Genomic DNA, 13,045 nt, shown 5'->3' on the forward strand with positions numbered 1-13,045 from the left:
CAACTGCTGGTGGTAGGTTCATAGTTGCACACAGTATCAATGTATCACTGTATCAATTTGTTTCCAGCTAGAAGGCAAAGAAGTATATTTCCAAAGATATTGACCTTTTCCTTTATTTGTTCATTCAAAATAATTATTGACAGTTTACAATAATTAATAATGAAAATAATCACAAGTTGCATTCCCTTTTACGTTTCACAAAGATTCATATTTAGACAGGAAGCATGCGCTAGGCTGTACAGATGTTTGTGGTAAACTGCACACTATGTACAATGTTTCATCGACACCATTTCATCAAGGAATCTTCAGGTTTACTTCCCACAAAATGGTGAAACAGTCACGTGTGATCCTCCCTGCATGGGTTTGACCCTGAGTTTTGGACTTTGACCCTGACCTCGGGCATAAATTGGGCAATAGGCAAATTACAATGGTTCAGGCATGTGATCTCTTTTTGGAAAACGTGCACACCGAACCCCCGGAGGCTGAGGTCAGAGAGAAGAAACCGTGGTGATCTGATGTTCAGGGGAGGGGGGTTGCTCTTAAAACATGCTTCTTTTTTCTGAAGGAGGATACAGCTCTTGTTTCGCTGCTTTAGATGTGTCGGATCAGTCTGCTGGAGGTTCAGCTTGGTGACGGATTGATGGCCAAATGAGGGTGACACAAATTGAAATGCCCCCTGGAGTCTGATGCAGCTTCTGCTGCAACCCCATCTCTTCAGAGGTCATTGAGTTTAACATTCAGGGAAAATACTTTTATGTCTAGGACAGTTTCTGTTTGGAAAAAAGCTTATATTTACTGTTGTGTAGCAAAGAGATATATTGATAATATTTCCATGATACAACCACAATGTTCTGGTTCATCTCTTTTTATTGTTTTTTTGGCAGAAGTTTTGAACTATTTATTGTTCCAAACTAACAACAATCTAATTTAAGATGGTTGGATAGTAATACAATAAAAGCATGTGCATAGTTTACCTCTATTGAGTTTATTCTGCCCTTTTAACACGGCAGAAAAAGACAAAACTCCTGTCCTTGCTAAAAACACGCTACTTTATTGATCCACAGTAGTTTCCAGTGTTGTGTTTTGTATTCTAACCCATAGCGGTTCAACATTCCTGTCTGCTTATTGGGCAGAAATGCTGAGCATGACACTGACTGCCACACAGGTGTGTGGCCTCAGGGGGGAAGAGCAGGAGATGGACGTTGTCTTTCACAAACACACACTCAACGCAACACGAACGCTCTTGTACTGCAAATCTCCCCACAGGATCCGTCCTTTAATCTTGCCCTTGACTTCAGGTCACCATCACTTGTTTGCTTATTTCTGCATTATTTTATTCAAACCTGCTATTATCATGGTGCTTATTTAGCAGGTTAAATGAATGGTAGTTAAAGGCAGAGGCTCTCTCTCATACCAGGACCCAGACTCATTAAATCAAGCTATTGTGGTGAAGTGTTCAAATAAAACTCGGTGAGGATCCCAAAGTGGCTCTTTAGCTGCAATTCATCTTGTCAAGCTAAGGAGGACTGAAGTGATGCATTTATCAGAAATTATGTTTTGTAGTATAATAAAATGTATTCTTGATGTTAAAGGTAACATTTCATGACATATTGTGTGTCATTCAAGTTTTATTAAGAGTTTTTTAAACACTTGGGAATAGAAAGAGTGCAGTGTGTTTGGTGTGAACATTTCCAGATGCTGTAAACTGAGAGGGAAATCGTTTAATTGGCTGGTTAAACGCTGGCATTGTAATGCACCAACATTTACGTGACAGGGGAAAATCAAGCAATTTTCTTTGCATTTGGACTCTACCCCTGTACAGTACCGCTCCTCTTTTATGGACATGGCACACGTTTACAAGCTGCTTAGTGCCAAGTGAAAGCTCCCTCCTATTTTTCTCCACGGCTTTCAGTTTTCAGTCCAAGACTCCTTCTGCATGGCAAACCAAACCAAAGTCATCAAGTTTAAAAGTACGCTGTAAGCATTATCGCCGACTGACAAACCCCCATGTCAACAAAATGTAACATTAATGCATGCAATTTTGAGCTGCATCCAAAAACTGCAGGCAAAAGGGGAACAACCTGAAACACTCCTTTCAGTATTCAATATCTCCACATTACGCAGATGCTCTGCAGCTCAAATTATGGTATATGGTGAACTGTCGGCACCTGGATCTGAAATGAGTCATTATGCGTAGTTTGGGAACTAGAGGAACAGATTTTTATCTAACTTAGTTGATGACAGCTTTGGCAGGATGTTTAGCTGATGGAAATGACTTGGAGAAACAGTGTGATCTTGTTGAAGTGTTTTGGAGGTCCTTGTTCATGTTGGAGGAAGTTAGAGGTGACAAAGGCAGCATGTAAATGCTGCATATTTCCTTGTGTCCCTCTCAATGTATTACTAATTTTGATTCTGTTTTGGATATATTGGATGTAGTTTTCCTCTTGCTTGGAGTTGGTACTAAGGAGACGTTAAAGGATGGAAACGGAGCACAATGTTTACCACAGTCATTCTTATGAATTTCCAGGCACTTAAGCACTTTATTAATTTTCCACATTTTCAAAAGCTAGATTAAAATTCATTCACGGAAAACATTTGAAATGTAATCAAGCAAACATGAAAAGGAAGATGCATTTTTTCTTAACTTTGTCCTTGTTTCTCCCTGTCAGATGTTAATGAATGTGAGGAGACCAATGGCGCCTGTGAGGCTCTCTGCTGCAACACCATTGGAAGTTACTACTGCAGGTGCCCTCCTGGACAAAAGCTGAATGAAGATGGCAAAACCTGTCAAGGTGAGTCTCCTGTCTGAACTTACGCTTGAGCTTCATTTGTTTGGTTGTGGAGCTGGGTTATATATTTAATATCAATATAAGTAATATGACACCAGTACTTGGGGTTGTGGTTATCACACTTTATAGCGACAATGATCGAACTGAATAATTTTTTTTTAATCTGCCCAGTAATCGGTTCCACATTACTACGCTCAAAATGTTCCTGAGTGGTCCTCTCCAAAAGAATTATAGTATTGAAATATTCTGTGGTAAAACCAAATATTATATTGCGTTTTGTCATTATTGCTCATCTTGAGATGACACCATGTAGTCTGACCTCTAATCCTGAAATAACCTTCATCCGGCTTTGTGTCCTTACTCCACTCACCTTCACTCTCCTCTTAAATGTTCTTATTCATGCTAGCGATGTGGCTCTCGGGATGGCAATGCCAGTCACTAAGTCCAGGCCGACATATCTTATCAGTTAGTAGATGAAACTTGGTACTGACATTATTGCTTGGAGGATGAACCCTAAAGTGTGTGAAATGTTGCGACTACATTTATGTTCCCCTCAAATTCAAACTTTGCAACAACTTTGGTGATCCTTCAACTTTCCATTTTGTGCCACCATAAATATTTAAATTGGTCCGATACTTTGGTTGATGACCAACTACCTGCACAACTAGTGCTATTCCCATCAGCCCCAGCTGTACTTTGCATGTAGTGCTTATTGGCAAATATCAGAGCTGTAGAATCTTAGTCTTATTGAACCAGTTTGTTATTGGATGACTATGGAACAACCTTTTTCATTTTAAACATACTGAGCTCGTAATGGTTCACCTTGCAAATAATTACTTCAGTCAGCATCCAAATGTTTTGGTCCTTTATTTTGTATTCTTTTTGCAGATGTTTATGTTGACATTTATGGAGTTTTATTGTAAATTGTATTAAAGGCTCAATGGCGCAACCAGTTAACATCCAAACCATACCATTGGAACCCAAGTTAAGGGCCAGATCTTTTTTATGACTCTAAATGTCTGCCCAGCATCTCCGAAAGACAGATTACCAAAACTGAGCTTCTTCCCAAATATTTTCCCATAAGATTCCCATTTTGGTCCATCATAGTTTGATGTTTCTGATAAGGAAATCTGTGGGAGTGGTTGATTCAATCAGAATAATGATTCCTCTGTGCAGCAGCCAAGCCTAGAGGAGAGAAGTTGGAGTGCTCTGCAGTAAGGTTGTCTGCTGGAGGAACCAGTGAAAGATCTGATCCAGGTCACGGTTATTAGGAGAGTCGATGGGAACGTTGTCACAGCTGGCTTTCATAGCCCTCTGCTCTCCGCCACTGGTGTATATTGGAAGAAAACAGCTACTCGCAGCATTAATGTCCTAATTGTCTGTAATTGGCAGCAGTATTAACAGAAGTAAAAGAAGCTGGATGAATGCAGTGGATATTTAAGTAAGCGCTGCATGTGTGGCACTGGGTCTGCAGAAAGTGATCAGGTTTCCGTCTGCATGACGGCCTGAAGCTGGGAGGGCTGCAGAGTCCAAGCCTGCACGAGTCCAGATGAGGGACAAGATCCATTCATTTAGCTCCTAAAAACAAATGGTTCTGGGGAGTTGGATCGTACACAACCGCACTACTACTTTGGAGGAATCCTGTCCTTGGCAACGTGCTTTAATATTTTTGATAAAAAACATCTGCTGTGGGATGTCAAGATGAATACAGCTGCCATAGACGGAAACGAACAAATGCATCTTTTGTTCAGTGCAAAAATAAATAAAAGGAAAGCAAAATAAAATAATGAATTACAATTTAATCTGTTTTGGACGGTTTTCTAGACTTTATTCAAGCCATTTTTCTTTTTTCTTTTGAAGAAGCAGCGTTGATACAAATGGCACTGATCAAAGGCCAACAGTCGTGCTGAGTCCAGTCCAGTAGTGTCAACACTTTAGCCATCATGCCAAATGAACTTGATTGCTCAGACCAATAAGAGCGTGAAGGTGGAAGTTATGGTCTGCCAGTGCTTGGCACTTGTCTCAACAGTGAGCTCGAGGAGTGTGTGAGTTACATCTTCCAAAATCAGCAGGTATTTATTAGATGCCCTTGTTAACTGTGAGAGTTACAGTTCCTGGAAAGATTTCAAAAAATCTGTTGCCATGTTCTCTATGGGATATTTCTTTTATTGTATTCCGATTTATTTCTTTACTCAGACTTGGAGCCATAGCTGAAAGATACATTGCCAATCATTTGCCTGAGCAGATTGCATTCCTTCTCACCTGGCTGGCAATATTGTCCACATGATGCTGAAGTCTGCACAAATACACTTTTAATGTGCGATGATGTGTCCAGACGAGTTGTGAATATGTTTTTGCGTGTGGTGAGACAAAAACAATCTGCATCAGATTTCTGCTGGTCTGTCTGAGCTTGAGTTCTTGTCAGATGCTTGTGGCCTGATGTAATGACTGCACAGGTGTATGTTACAGAAGGCTTATGTTCGCATGGTTTCAAAGACAGGTCATAAGAAGAGAAGCTTACAGCCATTGTATCCCGCTGAGGTCTGGTAAGGACCATTTCTGTTCAAATCACGGGAAGTGATGCTGACCATGAACATGCTTGGCTCTTTATAAGCTCTATAAAGTGCCGTCATGGTCCTGCTTCTTTGTTTGTGTATGTGTTGGCACCAGATGAGAGTGCATAGTGCTTAGCTCCGAAATAGTCAATTTCACTGCAAGGCTCATTCCTTTTTCAGATGTTTGGATTATAAATACTGGATTTGTCGTATGGCACCTATCTCATTTGGCTTTCCTTTAGTGTCCTTTTTTTTAAATGCATGTCAATGGCAAAAGAAACATATAGACGGTACATCCTTCTGTCTGTTAGCTTTCTTTATTCTCCAACAACGGAGTTATTTGCACTTATACATCTTGCTTTTTATCGCATCATATTCTTTGAAAAATACAGTGGCCCATAAGTGAAATGTAGAACATCATTGAGAGAAATACCTCAATCAATGCTGGCTCGTAAAATGCAGAATTATGTATTTGTAGTTCATGATGCAAGACTGGATATGCCTTTTTTCTTATGTAGAGTTTAGGCTGGGGGTGAGCGGTAAATCTCAGGAAAAGGGGAGAGAGAGGAGGACCTTTTAATGTGATGGACATTTAGTTTGAGTAGATGGGAGGGTGAAAGAGAGAGGGGGATGGAGGAAGGGAGAGACAAATCAGGAGGCAGAGTCTTTTATAGCCTTATAGACTTTTCATAGCTATAGTACTGAACAACAATTGGGTTTCATTTTTTACGCTAAATTCTTTAACTTTTGTTTAAGGTCTCTGTGAGGCATTACATTTCTTTTTCGACCATGGCTTTGTCATCAGGATGGTGGATTTACCTTTTGGTTTTAGTTGAAGTGATGGCATGTGTGACATCTGCTGCAAACTATCCACAGAATTACTATAGAAGGATATGCTATCAGCCATACTGTTACCATGGATACCATGGCTACAACCGGGGCTACCCTGCAGCCGGTAAGTGATCGTTTCAGTCAAACTGCAGATGAAGCTGCGGCCGCAGTGTTTAATGCTCCAACTCTGGCTCCATCCTCGAGAGGAGTATTTTGATGATTCACAGTTAAATTATTACGTTTTACAAAGTGAGTAACACTTTGATTTTATCTTATAATAAATGTATTTTACTCTTTTAAAAGGAGAGGAAGTTAATTCCACAAAGGATCATGAATAGAATTCCGGTCACATCATTGTTATATATATATATATATGTATATATATTTATGTATTAAATTCTTTAATACATAAGTAGGGAGTTATTTACACTAGTTGGAGTATTTGTTGGTAGTTTATCCAGACTGGCTTATCAGCCCCACTGATAATGTGTCTGCTGTAAGCGCTGTCTGGCACTGTCCAGATGACTTTGTCTCTGATCAGAGTAGGGGAGGATTGCTTTACCAACAAAGATTAGAGCACATGAAAACATGAACGATGAATCATGAGAGACGCTTTGTGACGCTAACACAAACAGGGCTAGATACCAGATACACTCTCGACAGATTATGTCAATATTATTTTGACTGAATATTTTGGCAGGACTACAGCGCTCGGGGATAATGCACAAGAGGAAACATATTTAACATTTAATATTACCATATTACTGATAATCCCTCTGATCTGCTGTGTTACTTAGATGCAAGTGTTGGACTTAAATCAAGGCTGTTCCAAAATAATGTATCTTCTGCACACAATAAACAAATCACCTTTCAAATGGACCGAAATAGTTTTCCATGAAGCTGACAGTGTGCTGTAGGTGGCTGCGGGTAGAGAATTAATGTGCCTTCTGTAAAAGCCAATGTCTGCTGAGGCTTTGGCTCGCAGCTCGGGGTGGATCATGTTCTGGAAGTGGAAACCGGGCTGGAGGGGCTTCACTGACTGTGTGCTGGAGTCAACAGCAGCTCCATAACGTTGGACCTATGTTATGAAAAACCAAACCAAACCAAACCAGAGGACGGCATTCAGCATGGATGGAAAAACTAAAGAACGGCTCCTGCCAGCTTTCCTGGATGAAGTGGAACTGAAATTTGGCAGCAGAGAGACTAAGAAGAGGAAAGTTTAGAAGCTCATTTCCGCCCCAAACGCTATATTTGAAAATGTCATTGGATATTATTATGAGTAGATGAGTTCCGAAGTAGGATATTCCTTTTAATTTAGTTGTCTTGGATAGGTTTTACTGGAACAATAAAGCAAGTAGATTTAAGTCATTTTGTGTTCATACAATTTTTGTTCTTATCCTAACCCTATCCTTGTTTTTATTATGAGGAGAAAGATATTTTATGAATCACATTAACCACAAAGATTTCGTAATTTGCAACACTGTGCTTCCCCATCATGTTCGATAACATCGGAGTTATATTTTATGCGTCTTCTACCTGATTTATGGGATAATCATTGGTCAAATATTGTTTGTATGTACTGCGGAAACATGTCGACAATAATGTGGTGGTCTGTAATGTGCATGATGAGGCTCAGATGCGGACTATCCCACTGCCATGCGGCCTCCTTCCCACACAGCGTGACAAAGCTCTATGGAGGCTAAATTCACTCCTTATGTTCCAGAGATTTATATTTGTTTCACGACGGGCCACGAGAAATAAATCCTTAAAGGGATAGTTTGTATTTTTTGACGTAGGGTTGTATGACATACTTATCCATATTCAGTAAATGAAGGTTGACATGAACCAAGTTTGGAGAAGCAGGCAGGAGTACCAGCGTAAAAGCTAAGCAATGTACTGCACTGCTGGGCAGCAGCTACCTAAAAAAAGGCTTGTTTACGGTATATTTTTTATATGTATTTGGTGAATCCAAACTAAAACACTGAATGCACACATAAACACAAACAAACAAACTGATTTTGGCAGCGATAGACCAGCAACACATGTGAGGTAAAATGACAAAGGTGTCTATCTAAAGAAAGCATAGAAGGATATAATGACTTATAATGAATTAAATTTAAAAGGTCAATAAAATAAAGTAGAACATTCAAAAGGCTAATAAAATAAAATCAGAAAAAAAAAATACGGCAGCATCATGCATGTATCCATCCATTATATCTATACCCTTTTATTCTTTGCAGGGTTGCTGCCCTGACACATAGACAGACAATATATCACATTCACATTCACATCTATAGGCAATGAATACTTTCCCTAACTGGCTTGTCTTTTGACTGTGGGAGAAAACTGCACTGAGAGGCAAGATATGAAGGAGATTGCATATTATTATTCTTCCCACAAAGGCTACAAGACTGTCTATTGTTTTTTGGGGGAAAGGGATTGGCAGTGTGATAAATGTTGAAACATTATTTGTTTTTGTATATTGAACTGCATAATTGAAATGCATTTTACAACACAGTGTTGTAAGACAAACGTATGATCATTAGAGACAAAACAACACTAAACATATAAAAAGGCAAGAGACAATAAATTTAAAAAATCCTCCGTAGTAAATTATTAACAAGTTTGTAAAACTAGCTCTTTTTTACTGGAATTCAGCCAAATTCTTGAAATAGTTCCTTGCTGAAAATAGCTGCCTGGAGTCAACACTGCACTGAACAGCACATTTTTTAACCAGGCATTTGACTCGGCGCTGACTAATATACTTTCATGATGTGCTGGCTGTATTCAAACACAGCAGCCAGAGTACATTTACACATCGCGTCTTTTTTATCAGCCAGCAACATTTCCAGTAACTTGTCACCAGCTGGAGGTGAGGTGGGTTCAACTTCATGTCCTAATTTCCCCGATAATTCTGGCAGCCGATAGGCTGTTAGCAGAAGTCCAAACATAACAGGACTTCATAAATCAGCTCTGATCTCACAGGGGGTCTGCTGTGGAACTGAGACAACAATTTATTTGTCTTTGACCCTTAAAATAAGAAATGCTAAGGAACACTGCTCGATTAATTTGACCTCTGGTCACATGCGAGGCTGTCGTGTTTCCCTCGCCATCACTTTCCCAGACACTTTCTTTTAATTGTGTATAATCTCAAGACACGGCTGAGAGGAATGTGTATGTTTTGCATCCTCTGATTTTAAGCTTCCATATGTTTGCTGCACCCGAGGGACTCTGACAAGAAGCAAAGGAATTTCAATTTGGGTTTAAATGTTCAGTAGTTGTTCCCACATGGAGGGATTTGTTTGTTTGAGCTGCAATGCACTTTGTAGAACACTTTCCCTTCTCATCCATCATCTCCTTTCCTCTCGGAGTACATCCTTCCTTATCCGAAAACCTGTGTTAAATTCCTCCCTCAGCTTGGCAGCTCATCTGGTCTTTGTTCTTGGGTCCAATTTGTTTCTCATAATGACAGGATTTAGTTAAATTGCACTAATTTCTCTCCATTCGTTTTCCTTCTGTCTGCTTCCGTCTTTTTCTTTTTTTCCCTCCTTACCTACAGATATCGATGAGTGCCAGGTCCATAATGGAGGCTGCCAGCACAGATGTGTGAACACCAGGGGCTCCTACTACTGTGAATGCCACCCAGGTTCTCGCTTGCATGTGGACAGCCGCACCTGCCTGGGTACGAAACATTCGCTATGTAGTAGTGCTTACATTGTACAAGCTGAAAAAACAGAAGTCAGGAGTCTACACACTGAAATAATACTTATAACCGGCAATTTCTTAGCATACTGTGATGTAATGTTACAATCGCAACTTGATTTTAGGTATCATCCTTCCTTTAATCCGATTAGAAACGGAGCATGGCGGCCTACAAAGTTTACCATTAGTATTGTGGCCTCACTGGTTCAAAACTCACATGAACAATGAATCACTGTTTCAGAGGAACTAGTCTTCTGAAAGTCTTTACTGTGAGTGTTATGTCTTTGGTTATTATATCATTAAAGTTTAGCCACATATGTTTTTTGAGATGGGCACTTAACCATGTAAACCACATGCATGATATTGCAAAAGATGACGCCTTTTGATTCTGACAGAAAGCCCAATAGTGAGATGATTCAAATAATATTTGCTGGTAAAACCTCACCGAGTTACAGTCCGTGCAGGTTTTATACCCTTCAGTGGACATCTTGTAGAAAGATGTTTTCCTGTGCTTGAATCAACAGATATATCCTGGAGCACATTGTATAAGGCCCCAACAAACTGCTGCTTTCATGATTGACTAATCTGCTATGAGTCTTTTTATTATTGGTTGGCAGGTAGAATGTGAGAAAATTGTGAAAAATGTCCAACAGACAATTTCCTTAAGCCCAAGGTGTTGTCATTAAATTGCTTATTCAGTTTAACCAACGATCCAAAACCCAAAGACCTTCAGTTTATGATCACATGGCACAAAGTAAAGCAGCATTCTCACATCTGAGAAACTGGAACCAATGATTTTTGTCTTGACAGATTTCTTAAACAATGAAATGATTATCAACATAGTTACTGACGCTCGTTGCCCCAGTCTCTCATCCCTGTTTCATCTCTCTGTCTCTTCTCTTAATAAAGGAACAAAATACTACCCTATTGATCATCTGACTAATAATGTCAGCTCTAGTTTGTCCTACATACTTTGTAGTACTAAAATGTATATCCATAGAATAAAGCTATTGTCTTTACTGTTACTTTTTCAGTATATTAATGGACGCAAATGCATTTTCATATATATTTTTACTGTATACGCTGTTTTCTGAGAAAAAAAGAAGAAAAACTGTCCCTGTGTAATTTGTTTGAACATGCCCCATGATGTGTTAATCCCCTAAACTGCTCAGTCTGTCTTTACAAATATACAAAGATGAACCACCTATACATTATATAAGTACTTCAATTTAAAACAAAGTATCAGAATTATGAATAGAGAATGTAGAAAACCATGGGTTGATTTATCAGTTTGGTTGGCCATGGTTTCCGTCCCGGTTTAGTTGTAGTTCCAACCTTTTCCTCCATTCTATTCTGCTTGACTGTTATTTCACCGCTCGCATAAGCTTCACATACATCTGCTTGTTATTCTGTCACTCTTGACCTCCGCTGAGTTCACGCAGTACCTGTATGTTGTTTTTGTCTCACCAGATACATTATAATTAGATTTTTCAGAAATAGCTGATGTAGAAAAAGAGTATAAACCTGGCACCACTTTCAGCAGTCAGGAATGTATACAGAGCGTCCTGACATTTAGAGTGGAACTCATTATGTGTTTTTTGGCTTCGTAATGCAAAGTTGTTTCATTGTCTTATAGAGCAGACACTGTAGCTGGGACCCAACTGTCCCTGTGAGGCCTTTTTTGTGACAGCTTTGCATGAAGAAATGACTGATTGCACCAGTAATCATAGTGCACATCTGGACTGACTCCTAGGTGAACCTTACTGTGAGGCTGCATATCCCTCTGCTTCTAGTTGTGTTCAGATTGTGAAGAGGCAAGCTGAAAAGTGCCGGCATGTTTACAGATGGATCAAGTACTAAAATCAACTCTGAAATATTACTGTCCCTTGGAAAGTGAATAAAACAGGACCACTTGCACATACCAGTCAGCAGCACAGAGTCACAGGTAGAACAAGAAGAGCAGTATTCCTCAAATATATTCAGTCTCAGCTCTGTTTGTCTTATCCAGCTCTTGATCTCCCAGCACAGGTCAGATGTAGTATCCCACACACTTAGCGTGTGGCGGAATAATATTTGAGCTGGAAAGCTCCCTGTTTGACGTGTAATTGTGATGGATGGATCTTGACTCCTGCCTTTGAGTTTGAAAAACAGCGGCTTTGAGAACGTCTGGCTGTTCTGCCTCTGTACCTGTTGTTTTGTAAAAGGGGTCGAGTCCAGGCCGACTACCCGGGTTTCATCTGTTGCTACAAAAAAGAGAGATGCAGACGGAGAGAAGATGATTGAGCTGGCTCTGCCCTCAATCTCATCAGTGGACGAGCGTTGTCCACCATAGTGATTTTTGGCTCTTCTGTGGAGATGGATCTTTTGTGTCAGAGCAAAGCAATTCTCTGAGGTATTCGCTGATTGTAGGAATGCCAGTACAGCGATCATGACCTCTGAGAAATATTCCCGTGGATGTGCCACTGCAGTCAAATCAAGTCAGAAAGGTTTATAAAACTGCAATTTAGATTCATAAGCATTGATTTATTTTCTGCCAAGATGGTGGATTTTCTCATCTCCTATGACTGTCTCCTTTTTCTGTTCCTTCATTTAAGTTTTTCTAGCCTTTTGTCACGTCTCTAAATTTTTCTCTCTTGTTTTTCCTGCTCAGCTGTTCATTCGTGTGCCACCAGCAACGGAGGATGTGAACACTACTGCATGCAGCAGTCTGCCGTCAATTTCCGCTGTCGCTGCAAGGCAAACTACGTGCTGAAAGAGGATGGCAAGCATTGTAAATGTGAGTGAAACTGTGGTGTAAGGCAACACTAAACACACATCAACACATGGCACAGGACAGAAAAGAGAAATAATAAATGGATCGGTGACTAAGAAAAGAGTCCCAATAAAACTGAGCACGTTGGAAGACTATGTGGGTGTGATTCTGAAGAGGTGATCATAACATTAAAAAAAATCATTTTCTGTATCTATTGCCAGTTGTGATTATCTGACAGGATGTCTGTGCTGGAGCAGGATTAACTGTCCATGGAAGGAGACATTGGAGTGAATCACAGCAGTCTGCCTCATTGTTTTTTTTCTCCATGAAATTAGTATTTTGATGTCATTGCTGCTTTTATTCTCTCTGATCTCTGAGGCCATGTAGTTGAATACAGTTATCAGGGGGTGGGAAAA

At 39.8% G+C, this 13,045-nt stretch overlaps 1 protein-coding gene across 1 annotated transcript in view; it reads left to right on the plus strand.

Moving 5' to 3' along the window:
- Positions 1–13,045, plus strand: part of megf6b (multiple EGF-like-domains 6b) — a gene marked incomplete at its 5' end in the record, with an annotated part of 53,355 nt that overhangs the window by 24,503 nt on the left and 15,807 nt on the right. Inside the window, 3 exons of the mRNA XM_079218980.1 lie at positions 2,670–2,792; positions 9,735–9,857; positions 12,528–12,653. Coding sequence (XP_079075106.1) covers positions 2,670–2,792; positions 9,735–9,857; positions 12,528–12,653 — 372 coding nt within the window. The remainder of the gene's footprint in view (positions 1–2,669; positions 2,793–9,734; positions 9,858–12,527; positions 12,654–13,045) is intronic.

Source organism: Taurulus bubalis (genome assembly GCF_910589615.1).
Source record: "Taurulus bubalis genome assembly, chromosome: 5".
Classification (NCBI taxonomy): domain Eukaryota; kingdom Metazoa; phylum Chordata; class Actinopteri; order Perciformes; family Cottidae; genus Taurulus; species Taurulus bubalis.